At 42.5% G+C, this 24,769-nt stretch overlaps 2 protein-coding genes across 2 annotated transcripts in view; one reads left to right on the top strand and one right to left on the bottom strand.

The window, feature by feature from the left end:
- Window positions 1-1,451: 1,451 nt before the first annotated feature.
- On the bottom strand, window positions 1,452-22,837 carry LOC125106831 (translation initiation factor IF-2-like). Its single transcript, XM_047741457.1, has 4 exons — window positions 22,384-22,837; window positions 21,496-21,643; window positions 14,475-14,542; window positions 1,452-3,054 (listed from the first exon to the last, which is right to left on the bottom strand). The coding sequence occupies exons 1-4, from the start codon at window positions 22,835-22,837 to the stop codon at window positions 3,050-3,052; spliced, it is 675 nt and encodes a 224-aa protein (XP_047597413.1). The 3' UTR covers window positions 1,452-3,049.
- PRTFDC1 (phosphoribosyl transferase domain containing 1) overlaps window positions 22,807-24,769 on the top strand; it is a 90,844-nt gene continuing 88,881 nt past the window's right edge. The window contains exon 1 of the mRNA XM_047739967.1: window positions 22,807-22,958. Within this exon, the coding sequence (XP_047595923.1) occupies window positions 22,911-22,958 (48 nt within the window). The 5' untranslated portion in view covers window positions 22,807-22,910. The remainder of the gene's footprint in view (window positions 22,959-24,769) is intronic.

Here is a 24,769-nt window from a genome sequence, read left to right on the forward strand (position 1 = left end):
AAGCACCAGAAGATCCAGAGCCAATGATGTGCACCAACACTCCCCAGCTCAGTCTGCCATTTAACATATTAGAATGTTAAGTAAAACAAAAATCTTGCTAATTTTTAGGACTTTTTAGAAGAAAACTTTATTAATAATAGTCATTTGAGGTTTTCAACTACTCTAAGGTGTTCTTTAAATAAGTGGTCTCTAGGAAACTAGTGCTAGAAGAAAGAAGGAAAGAAGTGGAGAACAAAGAGAAGGAGGGAAGGGAACAGGGACAGGAAGAGAACATTTTAAAAAGTACGTCCATTTAGCTAGACAGAGTGGTTGCCATTATAGAAGAACATTCTCTTTGACCATGTCACAGAATCTATGCTCTTAGAACAATGCCTGTGGCCAAAAAATAATTAAGTAAAAAGGAATCTTGTCTTCCCAGTAAACAACTGATTGATTCATTCATTCATTGGTGAAAGACATCAAAGGTGGCATATGCACTTTTTCTTCATAATGTACTTGGTAAGAAATAACTGAAATTAGCAACAGACTAAGTTGATGCTAATTATCCCTGGAAACTGTACATACTGTTTCACAAGATCGATACAAAAAATCCATGCACATATTAAATTTTTAAGTTGTACATGCAGATACGGCCTTTAGAATAAGACTTTTTATTCTATGGGATGTTGCCTATATAAGGAAATGAGATTGGAGGGGTGATATACATACAGAATATATTATATTATACATTACATTATATAATATAAATAATATATATTATATATATATATATTATATAAATAATATATATTTATATATATAAAATTTTTTAATGCCTTAACTTAGTCACTCAAATGAATGTTGTCGGGACACCTGGGTAGCTCAGTCATTAAGTGTCTGCCTTTGACCCAGGTCATGATCCCAGGGTCCTGGGATCGAGCCCCACAACAGGCTCCCTGCTCAGCAAGAAGCCTGCTTCTCCCTCTCCCACTCCCCTTGCTTGTGTTCCCTCTATGCTGCGTCTCTCTCTGTTAAGTAAGTAAATAAAATCTTAAAAAAAATGAATGTTGTCTATGAAGCAAGGGTATACACTTACCTAAGTGTTGTTATTGATATGGAATTCTTTTGGAATAAAAGTCATCTATCCCACCAGTGAAACTCTGCTACCAAGTTCTCCTTTTCTGAGACAGCCAATGTTACCAACTTTTATGTACCTTTCAGTAATACTGTAGAGCTCATTTTTATCAATATATACTGTTCTTTATTTCCTTTGTGGACGTGTGCTATTAAATCATATGGCTGTGTACACTTCACCAGTGCCCTATTGATGGACAGTTAAGATTTCACTTGTTTTTAATATTTGTTATTAAAAGCGACGCTACAATCTAATGACTTTAAACATACATCATTTCACACATTTGGTTCGATTTGTGGGAGTTCATTCCCAGGAGAGAAATAACTAGGTCAAAAGGTACATGCACTCAAAATTTTATTAGAGACTATTGTTTTACTTTGCAGTGTGCATGTGTGAAAAGGAGATGTACACACATGGTCCAATGACTTATCCAAATGGGAGAAGAGAAAAGTAAGTCTCCCTCATGCTGTTTCCTATGGCCTCTGCATCCCCCTCTCTAGAAGGAACCACTGTGACCGACTTCTTGTGTAAGTTTCCAAAGAATATTCCATGCATATATGTACCTAAAATATAGACACAATCATATATGTATCTACAGAAGTTCTCTGGCTTGACAGATATCCAGTTTTCTTCTGTTACGTCAGTGGGGATCAGAAGACTCTTGCCGAGAGACACGTCAGAGATTGGTGTCAGCATTCAAGTAAGGAATAGATTTTTTTTATTGTCTTGTCATTTTTTTAATCAGCCAGATGCCAACAACATTGTAGATTTCATCAGGGAAGCAATGTTTCTACTGACCTTCACAATGCCTATGTTACATTCTGGATGGAAGAGAGGCTATGGGTACTGGCTGAGTTTTCCAATCTGGATTCTCTGTAACCATCTCAGATCTGTTTTCACCTTCCCAGTGGTAGAGTCTGTGCTGGGTCTCCTGCTCTCTTTGTTTTGTGTTCCTCTCTTTCTTGATTGTGTTTTCCAACAGCAGAGGGCTACACATTTGGACATTAGATGGCAAGCTGTGTTCCAAGAACCCCTCCTTAACACAAGTGTCTTCACTTCCATCTCTCCGTGCAATGGTCCTTGCCTGACTTCTTTTCTCTCATCATGTCTTGATAAAAAGCAACAAGGAGCAGTCAACCTACCACAACAGTCTGAGTTCTTCCAAACAGTTCCCCTCAAGGGGATAGATAAGCAAGTGGTTTCTCCTCTATGACAGTTCAAGTGACGACTTTACCAAATATTCTGCCATGGGATAACAAGGATCAATAGCTTTCCAGCCTGCCTGAGAATCTTGCCTATCATCTACAATAGGTCATGAAATTCAATCACTATTAAGAAGAATCAGACCTTTGTAAGGCACAGAAAGCCCATCAAGTCTTACCTTTCACAGGATTGGGCCCCAGTGTGGCTTTATCACCTACATGGACACAATAGCCAGAGTTTGCTATTATATGCTCAAGGCCCCCTATCCACCAAGAGGGTTAATCAAGGCAAAGCAGTTCAGTTTCTCATAAGCAAGGAGAACAACAAAACAGAGGGACTCAGCAGCTGTCTACTTTCCTTTCCATCCCCTGGCCTTTCTGAGGCCAACAAAGAGGACAAACCCCAATCTTGCGCAATTCCCACACATGAACTGTGCTGTTTTGGACCAATGCAGGTTTCTTTTATCTCTCCTGGCTTTGAGGAGACATCAGATTTTCTTCTGGATGAGCTCCGCGGCTCTCCCAACGCCAGCAGGCTTAGGCTTCAAGCCCAGAGCACCCTGGAGGCCACATGTGGTTTCATCTGGACAAACACTTTCAAACAAATTCCCTGGCTTTTCTTCAGAATTGCTGAGATGACAGGCAGCTGCCTCTCCTGTAGTCAGATGGTGTCTAGCACTAAGCTGAGGGCCTCATTGGGTATGGGTGGTATGAACAAGTGAGATTGGTGAGTTCAGCCTGAAATTATAACAAGATCTTAGATTTTAGGTCACCATCTTACTATAGCATTAAACTGCTGGCGTTCTTTTGTAATGCACCCAAAGCTTTTTTTCATGTTTTCCCCTAAAAAAATCTCTTCGACACACCCTTTGGAGAATTAAAATACAGTAGTAGTAAAACCTAAAAGACTCTGGTAAGAAGGCTTCTAAGTATATTTTATAACATAAAAAGTAAAATAAAGAACGTGCCAAGATTCTAAGTGTTCAGAATTTCCAGTTACTTCAGTGTGAGTCAAGAAATTGATGACAATTGACCCTTATCCTTTTAAAAATTAAATGAAATGGAGAATTCTAAAAAAGTAAAACTGTCAGCCAAGGGCCTTCAGTAGAATATGGTCTTTGTAAAAGATGCGTATTCTATCATCATTTCATCTTAGGTTTCTAGTATTCTTTCAGAATTTTATGTAATGACCTGGCATTGATTCAGCATCTGAATTTTTAGATTTTTAGATTTTTTTAGACTGGGGTATTTTTCATGTAAATTCAATTCAGTTACAATGAGGGCTTAAATTGATACATGTTTTTAAAGATTTATTTATTTGAATGAGAGAGAGAGAAAGCGTGTCAGCAGTGGGGAGAGGGGGCAGAGGGAGAGGGAGAATCTCAGGCAGACCCCCCACTGAGAGCAGAGCCCTGAGCCTGATGTGAGGCTCCATCTCATGATTCTGAGATCATGACCTGAGCGGAAATTAAGAGTTGGACCCTCAACTAATGGAGTCACCCAGGCACCCCTAAGGTGATAGTTTGTTATTAGAATCCTTTGTGATTTTAAAACTATTTTAAATTGTTAGTTACTTTAAAAAGTCATATTAGAATTCATGTGTGCTAGTTTATTCAAATGTTTAAGAGAAAATGAATCTACCATTACTATATTTGCTAACCAATATTTTTCTGGGGGTCTTATAATCTTCACCCCTCCCCCACCTCACATATTAAACTTCTGCTTTTCTCTTGTGTGTCCTCAAGATCATATTTTCCTTATTCACCCTTCTCCTATGCCCATATCTCATTAAATATAAAATGTCATCATAGATCTATCATTTTCAGTACCATTAAGAAAAAAAAAATCTTAACTAACTGTCACAGTGCCTTCTTATCACTTATAATTTTTATTTGATAGGAAAAGAGCCTTTTTCAACTTATGATGTAGATTTTTTTCATGTACTCTTACATGAAATAAAGAAATTAAGGTTAAGGTAATCCTAAAACATCTTTACATTCAGAGCTGTACTCAAATCCAACTCTCGTAGAAACATCCCTGACTCTAACCCCACTCGACAATTCCCAGTGTTTCCAGAACCCTATGTATCTGTTTGTGCATGCTCTCTCACATTTTCTCTCTTTTCCAGAATAAATTCTTAGGGGCCATGCTGTAAGACTCCTCTTTGAAATTGCCTGGCACAGCTTTCAGCTGAGAGTTGGGGTGAAGCCCTTCTGGGAAGTTACAGCAGAATTTTAAAAAAGCAGTGGGCATCAAAGTGCGTATTTTGATGGCTTGTTTAGCAAACCTAGTTTGATCACTGGATGTGCAAAAAATTTCCTTATATTAGAGTCTTTATCGTCCCCCTCTAACATCAGCCTATTAAATCCACAGTCTGTTGGATTTGATTCCCAACTGATGCTCAATTGGTGTAGCTTAGATATTTGGGTGGAAATTTACTACAGTCACTACCCTTCCATCTAATGGGGAAAAAGTTTTGTTCCCATGGTAACTGTTTTCAGACCAGTGTATACTTACTATACTTCTAAAGTATGCAGCACATCCTTATGGGAGTACCCATCATTATGAAAGATGTTTTTACTCCTTCAATAAGCATTGATCTTTTTTTTTTTCCTTTTCACCTGATTTCTGAATAAAATAAAGCTTTGTTCGTAAGAATTGCTAAGGCAGAGTTTCAGGAAATAAGAACCATGGACGAGCCTGGCCCCTGGCAGCTGTCATGAGAAAGCAGAAGCACAGTCCTCAAGTGATTTCTGGGAACACATGACCAGTCCCTCCATAGCTGTATTTCTCCCAGACTCTTTCTATTTTCCATGCATCATCACATTTGCTGTGTTTGGGATGTTGCTATGCAAAACGATATAAAAGAGTGTTTTTTCCCCCCCTACGGCACTTAAGTTTAGCAAATGCTACTCTAGAATGTTGCAGAGTTCCTTAGAAAAATTTTAGAACTCCTTGGGGAATGATCTAAGAATGCTCATGATAAGAAAGGATAAATGTCAATAATGGCCTAAAATGTCATTCCACAGAACAAAATTCATCAGTTCCAGGGACTGTGCAACTATTGACATCACTGAAGCCACAGTTTTGAAAAGTGAAAAGTGTTTTTCTTTTTATTTTGCAAACAAAAGGCCCTCTTGATCTTTTTCTTGCAATTCATTGGGCTCTATGAATTTTTCCCTATAAAAATTATATACTACAATCTTATTATAGGAAAAAAAGAGAGAAAGGAAGGAAGGAAGGAAGGAAGGAAGGAAGGAAGGAAAGATGGAAGGAAGGAAGGAAGGAAAGATGGAAGGAAGGAAGGAAGGAAGGAAGGAGAGAAGGAAAGGAATGAAAGGAGAGGAAAGGGGAGGGGAGGGGAAGAGAGGGGAGGGGAGGGAGGGAGAAAGAAAGAAGAAAACACCAAAACTACTACTTTAGCATTTGTTAAAAAAATTTGCATCACGGTTTCCTTTTTATCTTTCTTTTGTGGGTATGTGTGTGAATTTTTCTTCAGAGCTCACTCCCAGAAAAAGAGATCTATGGATTCTACAGTTCTGTGATAGGCTTTTAGAAGAGGCATTACAAAACATGTTCATAGGATCTTGAGCACAGAACTTCCATCCTCAGCATACATCACCCATTGTAGACTCTAAAACGTTGAGTGTTCATAACTAAAGGGGCAGCATGGGCTAACTTTAGGATTGGCAGCATCCCTCTTGCTACTTATAAAGAAGCCCAAATAGGGACAACTGGGTGGCTCAGTCAGTTAAGTGTCTGCCTTCAGCTCAGGTCATGATCCCAGGGGATGGAACCCCACATCCGGCTCTCTGATCCTCGGGGACTCTGCTTCTCCCTCTCCTTCTGCCTGCCTCTCCCCTGTTTGTACTCACTCTCTCTCTTTGTATCAAATAAATAAAAATCTTAAAAAAAAAAAAAGAAAGAAAGAAAAGAAGCCAAAATACAAGGGTTGGGAGAGTAGAGAGTGAGCGATTATACACGATTCAACTTTGGGGCCTCCAAATGTAGGAGTCCCTGTGTGGTGGTCAACCCGGAGTAAGATACAGGGTTCCTAGGTGATACTACGGGATTCCAAATGTTCTGTCTGCCCTCATCAACATGCTGCAGTGTCTGAAATGCCACCATCAGGTCTCATCGGGTCCTCTGGAGTCAGATTACCTGCATGGGTAGAAGGGCCTCAACCGAAGGAGTCGGAAGGCATGTAAAGGCACGTAAGGGCATCACGGGGGGCTGAAAAGAAGCCACGGGCATGGAGTCGTACTGTTCAAGGCAGGTCTAGGGGGCAGGACTGTGGGAGGAGCTTGGACAACAAAGGATATCGTGAAGGACATTAGCTGCTTGATGAGTGAGGGAGTGGCAGCATCTCTACGAGGAGATTGCTGAAAGACCTAGAAGGCTTTCCTGCTTGCTAAGCTTGCCTGGCAGGGCACCACATTTGTGTAGTCTCGTACTCCTCAACAAGGCTAGGCTTACACTTTGCTTGCCTTGCTTGTCAGCCTTGGAAGAGGTTGTTGTCAGAGAGAAAGGAAACAGAATTCTTCTTTCTGTTGGGCCTGAGGAAACCCTACTCCCAAAATAGGGATCAGAAGGAAGAAGGAATGGTCTAGTACAAGATCTCACCTGCCGATAGGCCTAAAAAAAAAACAAAACAAAACCAGGTGATGATATTTCCACCAATATTTTCCACTCTTTTTGTGTCCCAGTGATGATTTTGCTGATAACCAGAAATACCAGAAGCCTTGTCTATGGAAATCTGTTAAAATATTTTTTAAAAAATAATGTATTGCTTTACTACTTCTTTTATCTTTAGGATGAACTAGTATCTTGCAGTTTTGGGAGTGCTGAGCCAAAATTATTTGGTCAAAATTATAATATACACACACACAAATATATGCATGTATATTTAATTATACATAAGTATAAATATATTAAATATCTATATTTTTCACATACCTATATACATACAAGTGTCACTACTATCCACTTAAGGGCACAAAGAACAGTCAGGATCACGTAAGACTGCTGGTAAGTCTCTTGTAGAATTTTTTTCTTTAAGATTTTATTTATGTATTTGAAACAGAGAGAATGAGAGAGAGAGCATGAGAGGGGGGAGGGTCAGAGGGAGAAGCAGACTCTCTGTGAGCAGGGAGCCTGATGCAGGACTCAATCCCAGGACTCCAGGATCATGACCTGAGCCGAAGGCAGTCACTTAACCAACTGAGCCACCCAGGTGCCCCATCTTGTAGATTTTTATTCAAGGATCTAAATATGGAATTAAGGCCAAGAGTAATGCAGTGAGAAATGCTAGGGCTTTGCTGGACGAGGAGAAAAAAAAAAAACCACAATTCGTGATTTTTTCCTGCCCTACCTCCACGGCAAGCATTCAGCTCATTTGGAGGGGTACTGTCATTTGTAAGAGCCAAAGCCTTTCATCATTTCTGGGCATGGCATCCATCAAAGGCAGGCCAGGTGGTGCCAGCTGCACTTGCTGAAAGAAATCACACGGTTTCATTATGAAGAGTAATGACAGAAGAATGGGTTAGTCCAGACCAGCTGGGTACGTCTCTTCCACTTTCTTGGTGTGTGTGGCCGCACACACACGCTCACACATACACATACTCCAGAAAAAGATGACTTCGGAAGCTCTGAATGTGTGGTGGCGGAAATTGAACCTGGTACCTATGGAATCCAGAATCTTCTAGTGTGTTAGGATGAGCAAAGCAGTGGGTCTTGCTCATAGTGGAGGCAAAATATGCTCATTAAATTAAGTAAAAAATGACTCAATTGTTACATGACTTTCCAAAGGCATGAAGAGCCAATAAAATGAGAAACAGAGACATTGCTGCATTTTCTTCTCTGTTAACAGTAAGAATCAAACATACACAGCAGTTATAGGGTCTGTAGTATTCTCCACACTTATTAAGTAAACTCACCTAGTCCTCATAATAACCTTATGATGTAAACGTGATTGCTACCTTCTTTTACCAATAGGGAAACTGAGGCACAGATAGGGTAGGTAATTGTTCAAGACTCCACCATTAAAGGTCAGTACTGGAAGTGTTGATAGGAGAATGTGGATGTCCATAAATAAAGGTATACATTTGGGGATCTGGAGTACGTCTTACAAAGATTTCATTTAATCTCTGGCATCCTTCGTGTACCATATTCCACTCACTTCATTGCTTACGTGTACGGAATGGTGCGTTCTAACAGAGGGAGACTGCACAATGGAAAAGGTGTCCGGGAACCCGGCTGGCAGCATGGGCTGCTCAGTTGACGCTGGAAAGTGACTCAGAGGAAGGTGTTTTTGGTGTCCAGAGAAAGCCCTACGACACTGGCAGGAAGGATGAAAGGAAACCGGTGGGTGTTACAGTCCCAAAGAGTGACGGCACTGCTTTCAAACTTAGTGAGAAAATTGCACATACCACACGTAATGGGGTCTTCCCCTTATTAGCCGTGTTAGTATTAAGTCCTTTTCATACACTTCATTTAATTTTTTTTTTACATTGGAATACAGTTGGCAAACAATGTTACATTAGTTTCAGGTGTAGGACATAGTGATTCAACAACTCTATGCGTGATGTCCCACAAGTGTGTGGCTACCGTCTGTCACCATAAAGGACTATTACAGCATCACTGACCATATTCCCGAGGTTTGTACATACTTCATTTTTCTTTTTTTTATTAAAGTTCTTTATTATTTCTTTGAGAGAGACAGAGAGAGAGCACAAGCAGGGGGAGCTGCAGGCAGAGGGAGAGGGACAAGCAGACTCTCCTCTGAGCAAAGAGCCCAAGGTAGGGTTCAATACCAGGACCCTCAGATCATGACCTGAGCCGAAGGCAGAGGCTTTTACTGACTGATTCACCCAGGCACCCCCATACTTCATTTTTCTCCTCCAATTACAAGGCTGACATAAATGCCAATATAGAAATGGCACAAACGTCACATTCCAGGGGCGCCTGGGTGGCTCAGTGGGTTAAATCCTCTGCCTTTGGCTCAGATCATGATCTCAGGGTCCTGGGATCGAGTCCCACATCAGGCTCTCTGCTCAGCGGGGAGCCTGCTTCTCCCTCTCTCTCTGCCAACCTCTCTGCCTAATAAATAAATAAAATCTTAAAAAAAAAAGTCACGTTCAAGTTTCTTTTTCTATTTTCTAGACATATCTGGAGATTTTAATTCATACTCCCTTTGGAGGGTGTTTGAAACTTATTCTCCCGGAGGAAGACTGTGAGTCTGAATGTATTCTGTTCAGATCACTGGGAGATCAGTCATCTTCCAAGTTATATAATCCCACTAAATGCAAAAAAATGAGACTAGGTTTCAGGTGATTGTGTGGCTTCAGAATTAGTTTCGTTATTTTGTGTTTGATGGATTCACATAGAAAGCCGTTAAATGCAGCAAAATTAGAGCCCCATGACTACCTGAGAGTCATGCAGCTCATTAGTGAATGAGAAAGAAGATGTAACCAGTATTGTTCCAAAAGAAAACACAAAATGTACAAGGTAGGGCGGTGGCAAGAATTAGGACTTACCGAGAAGGGTCTGAGTATCCCTCAGTGAAAATAACCTGACCACACAGTGGGAACACTATACTAGGAACCCTTGCTGAACTAGATGACTTCCAAAAATCCTTCTGCCCCAGCTTGAAGACTGCTGGTTCATTTCAAAGAGAACTTAACTTTTTACATGCATGGACATCTAAACATTAGAACATGGGATGAAACCATTCCAAAGAGTAACAAATTGAAAGACAGCTCTGTTCATTTTCTTTGAAGCACGTGAACTTGGTTTTCTAAAAACCAGAGAGGTGGTGGTGAGCTTTCTGTAATGCTGGGACTCAGAATTAGGGCTGAGCAAGTACTCGAGGGCTCTGTGGCTCCTGAGGCCTGGGCATGTGCAAGGAACAGACATGGTAGAGGGAAAAGTAAGGGAGGGAGGAAAATTAGAATACCATGAGTGACAATGATCATGATGCTAATGTGAGCCACAGCAATCACATCAGGTCATCATGGAAATTCTCATTTTGCAGGCGAGGAGCTGAACCTCAGGCTGGTAAGTCCCAAGGTCATATTAATTGGCAGAGGCATGACACAGACTTCAGATGTGACTCCTGATTCGGGGTTTGCCTGTGCGACCAGGTGCTCACCCAGGCAGTGGCTTGATCAGCCCAGCATGCACAGCTCTCTATGAAAGACAGGTCTAAGAAGGGAAGGTCACTTCCAACTTCCACGGTAAGCCTCAGGAATTTAAAACACCATTTGGGCAGTCTTATGTCCTCCCCCGAGACTCACCTTTCTTTATATTAAATGGAAAGAATATCAATGAACTTCAGAGGTCTCTTAAACTCAAATCCTTATTTGTAAACTCAAATCCCTATTTAGAAGGACTAGGAGAAAATGAAAAATGATTGAGTCATTAAGAAAAAGACAGTGTAGAAACCAAGTTTGGGTTTTGCTTTTCGACCTGAACATTGATTTGTTCCTCTATGTTTGAAACATAGTCAATGTTTTCTTTATGTTTGGGTTATGTTTCTCTATTCCAGGAAGCATCTAAGAAAGAAAACCCTCCCTCAAACTCTTCTAGCATTATTCCATAGCCAAAAGGGCTATTACTGTTTATGGGTCTATTGGCTATGGGCTACACAATTTCCTTTTCCTCCTTGAAATAGAGTAGGAAACAGGTAAGGCCATTGTAAGAGTTGTCACTCTAAGACAATGATTTTTTTTTTTAAAGGTTTTATTTATTTATTTGACAGAGAGAGCTCAAAAGGAGGCAGAGAGGCAGGCAGAGAGAGAAGGGGAAGCAGGCTCCCTGCTGAGCAGAGAGCTTGATGTGGGGCTCCATCTCAGGACCCTGGGACCATGACCTGAGCCAAAGGCAGAGGCTTAACCCACTGAGCCACCCAGGCACCCCAAGATAGTGATTTTTAACTGGGAACAATTTCCCCCCCACACCCTGGGAGGGATACTTGTTACTTTCTGAAGTTTTTTCTTTCTTTCTTTTTTTTTTTTTTTTTTTGAGAGAGAGAGAGAGAAACAGAGAGAGGGTGCATGCATGCCCGGAGACATGGGTGTAGGGGAGGAAGGCAGAGGGAGAGAGAGAGAGAGAATACTAAGCAGCCACAGCAGAATGAAGCCCCACTCAGGTCTCCTCCATCTCACGACCCAACATCATGACCTGAGCTGAAATTAAGAGTCAGATGCTTAACCAACTGAGCCACCCAGATCCTCTGGGGATAATTTTAGTGACCACGACTGGGACTGCTGCTGGCATCTAGTGGGTAAAAGGGGTGCTGCTAAAACATCCTGGGATGCACAAAACAGCCCCCACAGCAAAGACTGATTCAGTCCCAGATGTCAATATTGCTCATGGTGAGAACCTCTAGTCTAAGAGCAGATGAAATGCACTGAGCTTACCCACCTGGGCGCTACCTTTTAGGCTCTCAGACCTAAAGAAAACAGCACGGTGGAGTTGCCTGGGGTGTTCTGACAGGGGGAAAGGGAACATCTCTCCCACATTCTCTAGTTATTTTGAAAGTTCATCGGATGAACTTAGGTAACTACTTCCACCATCTCCTTTCTCTGTGTTTCTCATTACACAAAAGTAAACTGGCTTTTGAGAGTTGTTGCTAGTCTGTTGGACATCACTTTTCATAGCCTGATCTTCAAGCCAGAGTTTCCTCCTTTTTTTTTTTTTTTTGTAATAAGGAGCAGAAAATGTGGAAGAAGATTCAGAAAAACTTTTCCAACACAAAGAGGTTTCTGATTAACCACCCTAGCGGCAATCTCAATAACCTTCTCAATATTTATCATTTTTAAAAGTCTGCTACTTTAAAAAAAAAAAAAGTAGTTGATTAGACAACAGAACCCAGGAAATGCGCCCAAAGCACGAACTTAGAAACACAAAGTAGTTTTAAGACCTAGAAAACATGTTGAGAAAGAAGGCAAAAGGTCCCAGGTAGCAAAAAAGTCATCACATAAAAGGTATATGACTTCACTATCAAGGTAAAAAAGTAAGGAGTATAAAGTCCAGATATGACGTTGATAATTTTGAAGACTGTCTGTATCACCTAAGCTTTGGCAAAATCCCCAGACCCACAAAGAAGTCTGAGTCACTCATCTCTCATTCCATTATTCTCTGTATAAGGTGACGCGGGTGTATGTTCTGTGGCTGAATGAACGCACTGAGAAAACTGAGCGTAAAAGGCCATTGACGTCAATCACAGGAAGAGAAAGAAATTATTTCTCAGGTAAGCATTTGGCCTTTACTATAAAAACTAGATTTTTCCTGTCTCTAATTCCTCTGAATGGCTTTAATTTAAAGATGCGTTAAAAATTTTCACTGTTGTGACTTTTCAGGTTGTCATTTGTGCGTCTGGTATGAACCAGAGAGAATCTGAAGGTTATTTCTCAAGCCAAGAACAAGGTCAGATAACGTCAATGTTGGCCTGAGCTTTGAGTTCAAGAGGTTTGTGATCATTTTGCTGAAAAAGTGGAGAATTTGGAGTGAAGAAATAGTGGAGAATTTGAGGTAAAGTGAGCGCTTCACCTCAGCAGGAAAGCCACTGACTACAGTAACCAATTAGCATCTAAAATGGCCTGTTGTACCAAAGCACCATTTCTGTTTCAAGGGACAGCTCTTTACCATAGGATTTCCCAGGTCACTCCTTGCAGAGACACTGAGAAAAATGTTAAATTATTATTTTCCTTAATTAAGTAGATGCCATACCCAACATGGGGCTTAATTAAACTCATGACCCTGAGATCAAGAGTGCCATGCTCTACTGACTGAGCCAGCCAGGTGTCCCTACATGATTTTTAAATTTGGTCCATTTGCACTTATTATTTACATGTAAACCATACATACTGAGATGACTGATGTATTTATGATTGATATAAGCTTATCTGAAGTATGTTAATACTTCTGGAAGTTAACTTTTATTGTTATCCTTCATATTCCAAACATTAAAAGCATTAAATCAAGTTACTTTTTTTCTTTCTAATATAAAATTTAGAAATATAGAAAATATAGACTTCTTAATTCAGAATCCATCATTATTTGTACTAATTAAACAGATTCTTTTTCTTTTCCTGTAGGTTATTTTTGCTTTACACATGTGTACACACACACACACTATATATACACACACACACACATTATTTATATATGTATTTATATATATTTTACATATATATATATAAAACAAGTTGGTGACACAATATAATTTCAAGGAAATTGTTAGCTCACTTACATGAAGAAACTTTTAATAAGACTTTTTTTTTTTTTTTTTTTTTTGACAGAGAGAGAGATTACAAGTAAGCAGAGAGGCAAGCAGAGGGAGAGGGGAAGCTGGCTCCCCGCCAAGCAGAGAGTCCAGTGCGGGACTTGATCCCAGGACCCTGAGACCGTGACCTGAGCCAAAGGCAGAGGCTTAACCCACTGAGCCACCCAGGCGCCCCAAGAAACTTTTATAGATTATAAGTTTACTAATTCAAAACTCTTAAACAGATCTATTTATTCATGCAGAAATTCCAACTGACCAGAAATTCCATCTAAAATTATTCTATTTTAGGGGTGCCTGGGTGGCTCAGTCAGTTGGGCATCTGACTCTTGATTTCTGCGCAGGTCATAATCTCAGTGTTGTGAGATCGAGCCCCATGTCCAAGTCTGCTCTGCCCCTCTCCCTCCCACTCCCCCCACCCTGGGTGCAGGTTCTCTCTCTATCTCTCTCTCTCTAAAATAAATATATGTGCTGCCGAAGCGAGCACCCTCTCTCTAAAATAAATAAACACAATATTTTATAAACGATAAAATTGCTCTATTTTGATAAAAGAGGAAATGTGCGGGGGGGGTGGGGTTATGGACATTGGGGAGGGTATGTGCTATGGTGAGTGCTGTAAAGTGTGTAAACCTGGCGATTCACAGACCTGTACCCCTGGGGATAAAAATATATTATATGTTTATAAAAAATAAAATTAAAAAATAAATTAATTAATTAAAAAAAAAAGAGTTAATGTGCTGGGAACTCCTGAGCTACTCAGTCCCCTGAGTACATTACTTTACTTAAACCTCACAACAACCTTAAGAAGTAGGAACTAAAATTGTTTTCATTGAACAGATGTAGAAATGAAGGTAAAAAAAAGTTAGAAACTTACCCAAGTTCAGGCAGTAGGTGGTGAAGTCTGATTTTAAAACTGAGTTTGTCTGACGTAGAGCCAAAACCCTGAAACAGAGCACCATAAACTTTTCATTAGTCTAGATATTACTTTATGGACTACTACAATAAAAGCACATTGTTTTAAAGTAATCTTTAGTTAAGAATTAATCACAAATTCAAATTGACTTTTCTTTTAGTTCTAATTACTAAGCTTTTAGCATATGTTAACTAATACCCTTTTCCTCAAACCTCAAAGTGTTTTTGCTATAAAATTTTATTCAATTTCAGTTAAAAATTGTATAAAATTTCCTATAACTTTCCATTGAAGAGAGACATTAATATTGTAAGCTAAATTTATCAATATATGTCAAGAACCCTTAAAATATTTATACCTCCTAATTTAGAAACTCCATTTCTGAAGAATCCATCCTCCAGAAATGGTTAAAATGCATATAAACATTTTATTAAAAACATATTTATTTATATGTAGCTATGAAATCAAAATTTGGAAGTAATGAAAATACTTGGGGAACGGCTAAATAAATGATGGTATTGCCATTTCAAGTGACATTTGTACAGAGTTTATTAGACCATGGAAAAAGACTTGTGTGATGTTTATTTTGCTTAGAGTGTGAGACAGAGAAGTATAGCAATACAGAGCAAGTATTTAGTCACAACTTTCCAGAGTCACAAAAGTGGAAGACCCCCAGAACATGTTTAAAATGCCTTTCTATTTTACTTCTATTTTTCCAAGTGTCCTGATTTAAAATTATTGGTGCATACTACATTTAAAATGGAAAAATACATTTGAATTTTCTTTTTCAAAAAGTCATAGGTCAGCAAGATGGCAGACTAGGAAGTCCCTTGCTCCTATCCCCCCACAGCAACAATAATATGGCAGATATTCTGGGATAAAAAGGCCTTTGCGGAAGCTCTGGATCGAGGTCGGGAGTTGTGAAACCCTGGTGGAGCCCATTTGGAGGGCCTTTTGGAGAAAGCAAGCCCCGATCCCCACGTGGTAGACTCCAGACCCAGAAGCAGCCCTGTGCACCTGTTGACTCGCTACAGACCCATTTCGTGTTGGTCCTATGGGAGGAGCCACACCCATCCTCTGGGAATCAGATTGGACTTGACAGGAGTCCTACAGGTACAGCTGAGGTGGTGACTATAGTAAAGAGATTCTTAGTTGGAAAAGACAAAGAACTCAGTTCTTTCAAGTACAAACCACAGAACTATTAATGTGGGCGCTACAATAGATGTCCATTGTCCTGGATATGATAGAGACCTCCTTGGAAATTCCAGGAGCCCAGCATGCCCACACCCAGTATGTTTACTGGTTCACCTGGATGTTCTCTATGCTGGCAATGTCTACAAACCATTGTCTTTGAAAGCCACTATACTATCATTGAGAGAGACCAAAGGGAATGGAAGCAATGAGATGGCTTTCATCTCTCTTGCTACTCAGAAGGCTGTTCTTATTCACAAGCTAGGGGGAAGGAGAGAGAATGAATGGGGATGGGAATAAATTCCTTGTCTTCTAGGACATGCAAAGTTTCATGTCAACTTGAAGGACTATATGGAGATGGAAAAAGGTCTCAGCCATGTCCAATTAAGTTCTTAGTCATATATTTTTTAAAGATTTTACTTATTAGAGAGAGAGAGAGAGATCATGAGCAGGGGAGGGGCAGAGTGAGAGGGAAAAGCAGACTCACACTGAGCAGAGTCAGGTGGAGGGCTCAATCCCAGGACCGTGAGATAGTGACTTGAGCCAAAGGCACACCTCAACCGAGCCACCCGGGTGCTCCATTAGTGCATATTTTTTAAAAGAAAAACATAACAATACTTAGTATGAAAATAATGTTCTATTTAAAGGTTTAGTTCTTTCAGTGTATTTTTAGGACCACGTAAAACGTCTTACTGGGAGATAATGTTAAAAGTATAAATTAAAATATTTCACAATAGTGTAATTTAAAAATCTCTTATAAAACACCCACCCTGGGAAAGGTATCCACGGTCAACAAAGTTAGGGAAACATGGCATTTTGCTACAGTCTCCTTGAGTATTGACAGTGTATGTTGGCATGTTGCAAGCTCCTAGAAGTCCCAGAAGATAGAGGTGTGTTTAACTTTGCTTATCTCATCGTTTGTCCAACCTAATGAATCACAGCTTCATCTTTTTCAAATATAAAGAAAAGCAACACAAAACACACCTTAGGAAAAGTTGCTCTAAGTCCCCCCCTCCCTTTTTCTGTCTTAGCCTCTTCCCTCATGGGAGATAATGCCAGACCTCAAGCCACCTCTCCCCAACCTCTTTCCTAAGCTCCCGCTACTTCCTATCTAGAATACAACCCAGACACTGGCGATACTGACGAGTTCCTGGGATGCTGCCAGTGAGGACCGTACATCTATGCTGATCTGAACAGAACGTATGTACAGTTAAGAGAATAAGCGGCTCAATTCCCACTCCCATTGGTCTTCCCTCTCCCCACCCCAGCCAAAGTTTAAGGAGATCTCCTTGGGTTTTGTTTTTGTTTTTTGAACGGGACATCTTTCCATTAGAAGCTCAGCACTGGCTGAGGCAGCCAATTAATTTTGCATAAGCTGCCACAGCAGCATTAGATGCTAATCTGTTCATTCATAACCACAAGGTATTGTGTTAGGGTCATGTACATGACTTGTGCCTCCAGCCCTGTGGATTTATTTAGTGCTTCGCCTCTAGTTCCTGCAGCTGTGTCCTTTCAATGACTGCTTTATGGTGGCCAAGAGAGTTGAGGTCGGCTGCCAGGACTCTGAGATCTGGAGGAACACATGGACGCATTATTCTTTTACTCTGAAGCTATCCAATTCCTGTTCCGGTCAGGTGGGGAGATAGTGGGAGGATATCTCTGAAACAGCCCAACACTTAGCGTTGGTGATATTACTCAGGCCTGACATTATTGCTAAAAAAAAAAAGCAGGCTGAAGTCTACCCATCGTGTGTTCTTCAGTGGAAGGTTAATTACTAATGAAAGTGTAATAATACAAAACATAATTCTGAATGTAGCTCCTGGCTTTATTTGTAAGAACTACTATGGAGCCATTATTTCCTTTATTCTAAGACTACACATTGGATCCTGCTTCAAACAAGAGGCGGTAAAAGAGGGCTTACTATGCTAATCGAATACTAATGAGGCTTTGGTGTAAGTTGTTTTGTGTTACAATTATTTGCAACTATATTTCTTCTGTACATATGTACCAGCAGAGGCCAAACTACCTCAAAGGTAGCAAGATTCTCACTTAGCCTGAATATTTGGAAGAAAGTATCTTGCCACTCTTCTGTACTTGTTACATTTGTAAAGGGTTTTGTTCAGCACTAAGGAAAAGCAAAATATCATCATCATTATTACTGGCCTTTGTCCACAGTGGATTTCATCCAGACTCTAACCAGTGACTCTCTGTGACTAACAATCTGAGTCACTAAGTTTCATATGTTTATGTATTTCAACACAATTCCCAGGCTGAGAGGTTTTTTTTTTTTTTTTTCATGTTTCAGGGCTGAGAAAAAAATAAATGCCTTTCTGTTATTTTTGAATCCAGTGTTACTGAGTGACAGACTGCAAGCAACTCAACACATAGATTGAAATGCTCCTTCAGTAACAGATTAGTATGGTCAAAAGTTTAAAAGCTACTGGAGTGTCAAAAAAATCAATACACATTTTTAGGACAAAAGTGTTTTGGTGTGGTGGAGAATTCAGGTAAGTATAAATATTTGTGATTACACCATAGTAGTGACACGTGATAATCTCAGAATTTAAAATGCAGGGAATCTTGGGGATCCTGGATGGCTCGGTCAGTTAAGGGGTTGACTCTTGGTTTCTGCTCAGGTCAAGATCTTGGGGTCCTAGGACTGAGCCTTGCATTGGGGTCCTCGCTCAGAGGGGAGTCAGCTCAAGGATTCTCCTCTCTTTCTGCCCCTCCCACTTGTTGTGTATACTCTCCCTGTCTCTCTCTAAAACACATACCGCCCCCCAAATGAAATAAAATGCAGGGAATCTACAACTAAAATGTGATATGGAGAATGACTGAAAAACTAAAGTATATTTATTGGTTATTAACTTAGCAAAGAGGTACATTTTTATTCTTACAGCTCCTTCAAAGAAATATCAGAAAATGGACAGTCTGAGCTAAAATATCCCTTTTTTGGGGCGCCTGGGTGGCTCAGTGGGTTAAAGCCTCTGCCTTCGGCTCGGGTCATGATCCCAGGGTCCTGGGATCGAGCCCCACGTTGGGCTCTCTGCTCAGCAGGGAGCCTGCTTCCTCTCTCTCTCTCTCTCTCTCTCTCTGCCTGCCTCTCTGCCTACTTGTAATCTCTGTCAAATAAATAAATAAAATCTTTAAAAATAAAATAAAATAAAATATCCCTTTTTTGTGTGGAAAATTACATTATTTTACTAATTTTCTCATTTTCCTTATAAATTCTCATACCAACCCCAACTTGTCTCTAGACTGTAACTGCTCCTGATTGGTCCATCACAACCATTTTATTTTATTTTACTTTTAAAGATTTATTTATTTATTTATCTGACAGACAGAGATCACAAGTAGGCAGACAGGCAGGCAGAGAGAGAGGAGGAAGCAGGCTCCCTGCTGAGCAGACAGCCTGATGTGGGGCTCGATCCCAGGACCCTGGGATCATGACCTGAGCCGAAGGCAGACGCTTTAACCCTCTGAGCCACCCAGGCGCCCCACACCCATTTTATTTATTTATTTATTTTATTTGACAGACAGATCACAAGTAGGCAGAGAGGCAGGCAGAGAGAGAGAGAGGAGGAAGCAGGCTCCCTGCTGAGCGGAGATCCGGATGCCGGGCTCGATCCCAGGACCCTGAGATCGTGACCCGAGCTGAAAGCAGAGGCTTTAACCCACTGAGCCACCCAGGCGCCCCTCCACACCCATTTTAAAAAGGCAATTACCCTGTCATTTTCTGATCAACTAACTTTACAAGCATTTGCTCATACATTTTCATGATATCTCAGATTAATAGCACCTTACAGTTTCATGGGATTTTTCTAAGGATTCTCTTGCCTGTTATGTTATTCTCATCATTATATGCAACAGAGCAGCAAGGTATTGTCCCTTTTTATAGATGAGAAAATTGTGGCATATTAGATTGGGGTATTTGGCTTAGCCTCACTGGCTAAGATGATAAGGATTATCACTAAAAAGAAAAAAAATCAGAATTCTAGTGCAAAGCTATCCCACTAGACACATAACAGAAAGTTGAGATTTTAAAAGAATTTTTGCCCCTAAATTCTCATAATTCAAGATTAAGAATTAAGCCTGGCCAGATGAGTTGTTATTCTTGGATATTTGTCCTTGCAATTACTATTCGTGATATCAAGTATTACATAGTGTTACCTTAATGCTGCCCAAAGTACTGAAGTATAATTAGATCACACAAAACATTATCCAAATATGACAAGATAATAAATTTACTTTTAAAAATGATTTGTTAAAAAAAAAAAACAAGTATATTTAAAAACTAGAACAGGGGTGCCTGGGTGGCTCAGTGGGTTAAAGCCTCTGCCTTCAGCTCAGGTCATGATCTCGGGGTCCTGGGATGGAGCCCCGCATCGGGCTCTCTGCTCAGCAGGGAGCCTGCATCCCCCCCCACCCCCGCCCCACCTCTGTCTACTTGTGATTTCTGTCTGGCAAATAAATAAATAAAATCTTAAAAAAAAAACAAAAGCTAGAACAAAACTCCAAATAGTTGGTGTCAACTTTTGTATTGCTAGTATAATTTCTACCAAGTTCTTGGAAAATTTATTGATCAATCATATTTGAAATCTCATCCTTTTCGTCTTTAGTTCCTTTCACTCCCAAGGCCTTTAAGTCAATGCAGTAAATTCTAAAGTACTCTAGATTTGCAACACCCAAGTATGGGAACCACTAACTAACCATAGGTAGCCACTGAAAACCTTTAAATGTGGCTACTTTAAACTGAGATATGCTATAAGCATAAAACACACTAGATTTTTTTTTAAAGACTTTATTTATTTATTTGACAGACAGAGATCACAAGTAGGCAGAGAGGCAGGCAGAGAGAGAGGAGGAAGCAGGCTCCCCACCGAGCAGAGAGCCTGATTCGGGGCTCGATCCCAGGACCCTGGGATCATGACCTGAGCCGAAGGCAGAGGCTTTAACCCACTGAGCCACCCAGGCGCCCCAAACACACTAGATTTAAAAGATCTATTATGAAAAAATGAATAGACATACCGATAAATGTTGAAGTGATATTTTTCCCATATTGGTTTGAATAAAATGAATTATTAAAATTTTTAAAAATTGTTCATCATTGTGTGGTCTTCTTAGGATGTCCTATACAGGTCTATACAGAATGTTCTTCAGCATACATTCATAAGATTCCTGTTGCCTTCCAAGCAAGTTATATTTTTTCATTGTGACCCCATTTGGTTCTGCATTTAAATTAATGGCTTTCTAAGGAAAGATTCACCCAGAGTTTCTCTTTCATCTTCCACAGTGCCTGAGCTGGGCCCTTTTTGATTTCTGTTTAAAAGCTAAACCTCTCATTTATTTTGAGGCCCCTTGCCCCTGATCTGACTGACCCATGACCCACAGTGAGCCTCCTAGGGGTAAGTTTGATTTTGCAGCAGTAAGAGATAAAGTGGGATACTTTACAGCGTGCTTCGAGAACCACCTGCCTTTGGCTCACCTTTGTGTCTTGGTAGCACGGATTTCCACGTCCCGCCTCATGACTTCTCCCCATAACCTGCGGGTAGGGTTAAAGCAGCTCCCCAGCGAGTGTTGGGAACTCTACAGTCTGACCACAGCACAGGGAAAGTACTTCTCAGTTTCTGGAAGTTTTAGTGACGGTGGTTGTGAAGGTACTTCCTGGGTTTGGTCTTTGATAACGTCAGTGCAGGACGGACTTTCTCACCTTTGGGAAAAGAGGAGAGAGGCAGACGATAAAAACGGCCCTGAACAAGGACCTCTGACAAGGACGAGCGACATGTTTACCTACACGCCAGGAAACAGTATCGCCCAGTGCCCAGCGCGGTGCCTCGTGTCTGCGAGCCACGGAGCCGTCTTCCTTGCAGTGCGCTGGTATCTGGGGGCGTCAACAACAGTGCTGAGCGCCGCCACGTCCGAACGACGAATAATTTTCCAACCTAGAGCGGCATTAACCGATCGATGACTATTTTCCCCTTAAGCCAAGCAAAATCTGCATTCCTCTCCCTGCCGTGCGCCAAAACCCAGACATGAACAAAAATAGCCTTTTGGAGAGAGAGAGGCCTGACCCCGAGAATGGGTGTTCAGCTCCGGGCATTCAAGCCCAGAACCGGGCTGCAAAGAATGCGACGGGACAGCAGCGAGCAGAATGAGGATAGAGGCAAGGAAAGCGGGTCCCTAGAGGAACGGACAAAGAACCCGCACACTCCGTGGAGAGAAGCCTCGGACGAGGGGTTCAATGAACAAAAGCTTCATAAAAGAGGCTTTCGAGTCTGAGAGCGATCGCTTTAAACTGCAACCCGAAACCATTAAAGTCTAGCCATAGGGTCTCAAAAAAGTGGTGAAGTAGATAATTTGTAAAAATTTCTCTCCCCTCGCTCGCTGCCCCCCCTCCCGCCCCCCGAATACGGGTAAAGAAAGGCCCTATTTCAGATTCCAGATCCTAAACTGCGGGCTTCGGCTGGGAAAAGCCATCACGGGGCTCTTTCCAACCCCGGGATGGGCGTTTCGACGGTTTAAACACACACACACACACACACACACACACACACACACACACACACACTCAGGAGAGTTTTGTCCACAGCCGTCCTTCGAGAACATCCCATATCGCGGACTCTTCCACGGATTTTAGTCGGGATAAAGAGCGCATGAAAATTAGCAGGAAGAATTCAAAGACCTTGTTCGCCTGAAAGCCGCGGACCACACAGCCTTAGGGAGGCGGGGGCCATGGGAACACTTTCTGGTGCTGTAAAATTCCAGCCGCGGGGCAGCCTTGTCCTCCCGAGTCCCAGCGGGAAGCAGCCAGGCGGCGGGGGTCCGGGGCTCCCGGGCTCGCAGACGGGCGGGCGGCGGCCGCGAGGGACGCGCCCCGGGCCTGCGCTCAGGTGGAGCGCGCGCGGCTCGGCAGCTGCGCCCCGCGCCGCCCGCCCTGCGCTCCGGGCCCGCATGGCCGCCCGCGCCCCGGGACCCGCCGGGGAGGGGAGGGCCGGCCGGGGGGACGCCGCGGCCGAGCCGCTGGAGCCGCGCCAGGCGAGGGGTCCGCGGCGCGCGGTCCTTCCCCGCCGGCTGGCCCGGGGCGGGGCGGCCCCGTCCCCGTCCCCGTCCCCAGCCCCGTCCCCCCGCAGCCCCATCCCCCTCCCAGCCCTGCGCCCTCCCAGCTCCTTCCCGCGCCCTCCTTTCCTTCCCGTTTTCCCCGGGAGAAACATGGCCGGGAGCAGCGAGGAGGCGCCAGACTACGGGCGAGGCGTCGTGGTAAATGCAAACTCCCGATTTCTGGGCTGAGTCGTGCGCTCCCCGCTCTCTCCCCTCCCCTCCCTCCTTGGCACCCTCCTTTTCGATTAAATGCCTGAAATGCATTCGCGTGAAATGCGGGCGGGCCCCTGCTTTGTTCTCCCGTCCCGGAGCGGATGGCCTCCCTGCTCCCTTCCCAGCCGCCCCTCCCCGCGCGCGACCTGCCCCGACACTCAACAGCCCTTCACCCTGTGTTCTCAGTGTCCACCCCCCACCCCACTCCGCGCCCCTCCCTACCCGCCCGGGCCAGGAGTCGGATAGTCCGGCGCTGAGCCTGTGTGGGGCCCGGTCCCCACTCCAGCTAGCCAGGACGGGTCACCTTTGGGAGCGGGGCGGGTCCGTGAAGACCCTCGCGCGCTACTCGTGGGGGCCTCCCTCCCTTTGTGCGTCCTCTCACCCCTCCAGCGCAGGCTTCCAGTTTTGTTTTCCAGAAGGATCCTGAAGCTTCTCGAGGGCAGCTAGGAATTAAAGTTGCTCAAATGGACGGACTTTGAGCTTTGAAACGTGGGCTGGGATCCTGGGGTCTTTGCAGAAGATCGACACAGGCTAAAGCCTCTGGGGAGTCAGTCTCCTTGTCAGCAAAAGGGAGACGCTGCGGCCTTGACCCTTTGAGCGAATTGGAAAGATTTTAAAATATCTATCTAGTAGTGTGTCCGGATGGGAAGATGTGGGATGATGGGTTCCCAGACCAGAGCCTCTTTATTCCTGGGAATCCCTCCAAGAGTCAATCAGAGGGTACCTATTTGTCAGTGTCCTTGAATCAAATCCTTTCTTGTCCTGTGGCTACTGGCCTCTGCTCCTGGCTCCTGTCTATGAATGGTTTCTATATAGAAGGCGGTGGTTATTACTGTGTCAGGTGTGTGAGCAGAGGTGAGGGTGGAGAGTGGGGCTGACTTGCTGCATTAACACTTCTTTCTTCAGAGATCTGTGGTATTCGCAGAGAACCTGTCTGTGATTATGCATGGATTGCTTGAGTATGGGATTTGAAGTCTGGGATTTGAGGAAGGAAACACCACACACTCAGAACTCATCGGTTGAAATATGTTGCTCAGTTCTCAATTTATCAGCAGAAAATTTCTGTCTTCAAGAATAAGGAATTCATTCATTTATTCATTCTACACCTGTTGACTATCCTGCCGGGTTTCCGGGTGGTGTTCTAGGCTCTGCAGATAGAGCAGGGAACCAGACAAAGCTCTGCCTTCCCTGGGCTTCCATTCTAGAGAAGGGACATAGACAAGCAAATAAAGAAGATAATTTTGCATAGTGATGTGTGCAGTGAAAAGAAAAGAGAGTGATGAGATACAGAATGATTGGAGGAGAGCTGTGGCACAGAGCCATGCTGTTTTTACTCAAGTGGTCAGGAAGCCCTCTTGGCAGTGATATTTGAACCATGACCTGAGGGGTGAGTAGGCAGTAGCCATATGAACACTTGGAAGAAGAGGTACAGGGCACACTGATTGCAAAGAAATCATTGTATCCTGAGAAGAAATCCTCACACTCAATTTATGCTTAAAAAAAAAAACAAAAAAAATCACTCCAGTTGCCATGGAGAGAATAGTCAGACCTAGGAGTGGGGGATGGGGACAAATGAAAATATAACAAGGGAAATAAGTTCAGTTCTTGAGTCTCTAAGACCTCCAGGTCAAGATGCACTACAGGTGCAAATTCATATTTGCAATTGAAGAGAGTGATTAGATAGACTTGGAAGTCTTCAGAAAATAGAAAAATATCTGATGCTTGGCTTGGATAGGAAGGCACCCGGAAAATGGGGC

The sequence above is a fragment of the Lutra lutra genome, chromosome 8, assembly GCF_902655055.1.
Source record: "Lutra lutra chromosome 8, mLutLut1.2, whole genome shotgun sequence".
NCBI lineage: Eukaryota > Metazoa > Chordata > Mammalia > Carnivora > Mustelidae > Lutra > Lutra lutra.

Bases quoted from the DNA above. Each gene is read 5' to 3' on its own strand.
- LOC125106831 (XM_047741457.1), bottom strand. From the start codon at position 22,837: ATGGGGCTGCGGGGGGACGGGGCTGGGGACGGGGACGGGGACGGGGCC. The intron at 21,644-22,383 runs GTCTTTGAATTC...ATGCCGCTCTAG, and splicing joins GCGGCTTTCAGGCGAACAAG to GTTGGAAAATTATTCGTCGT. The intron at 14,543-21,495 runs GTAGGTAAACAT...GCTCTGTTTCAG, and splicing joins GCGATACTGTTTCCTGGCGT to GGTTTTGGCTCTACGTCAGA.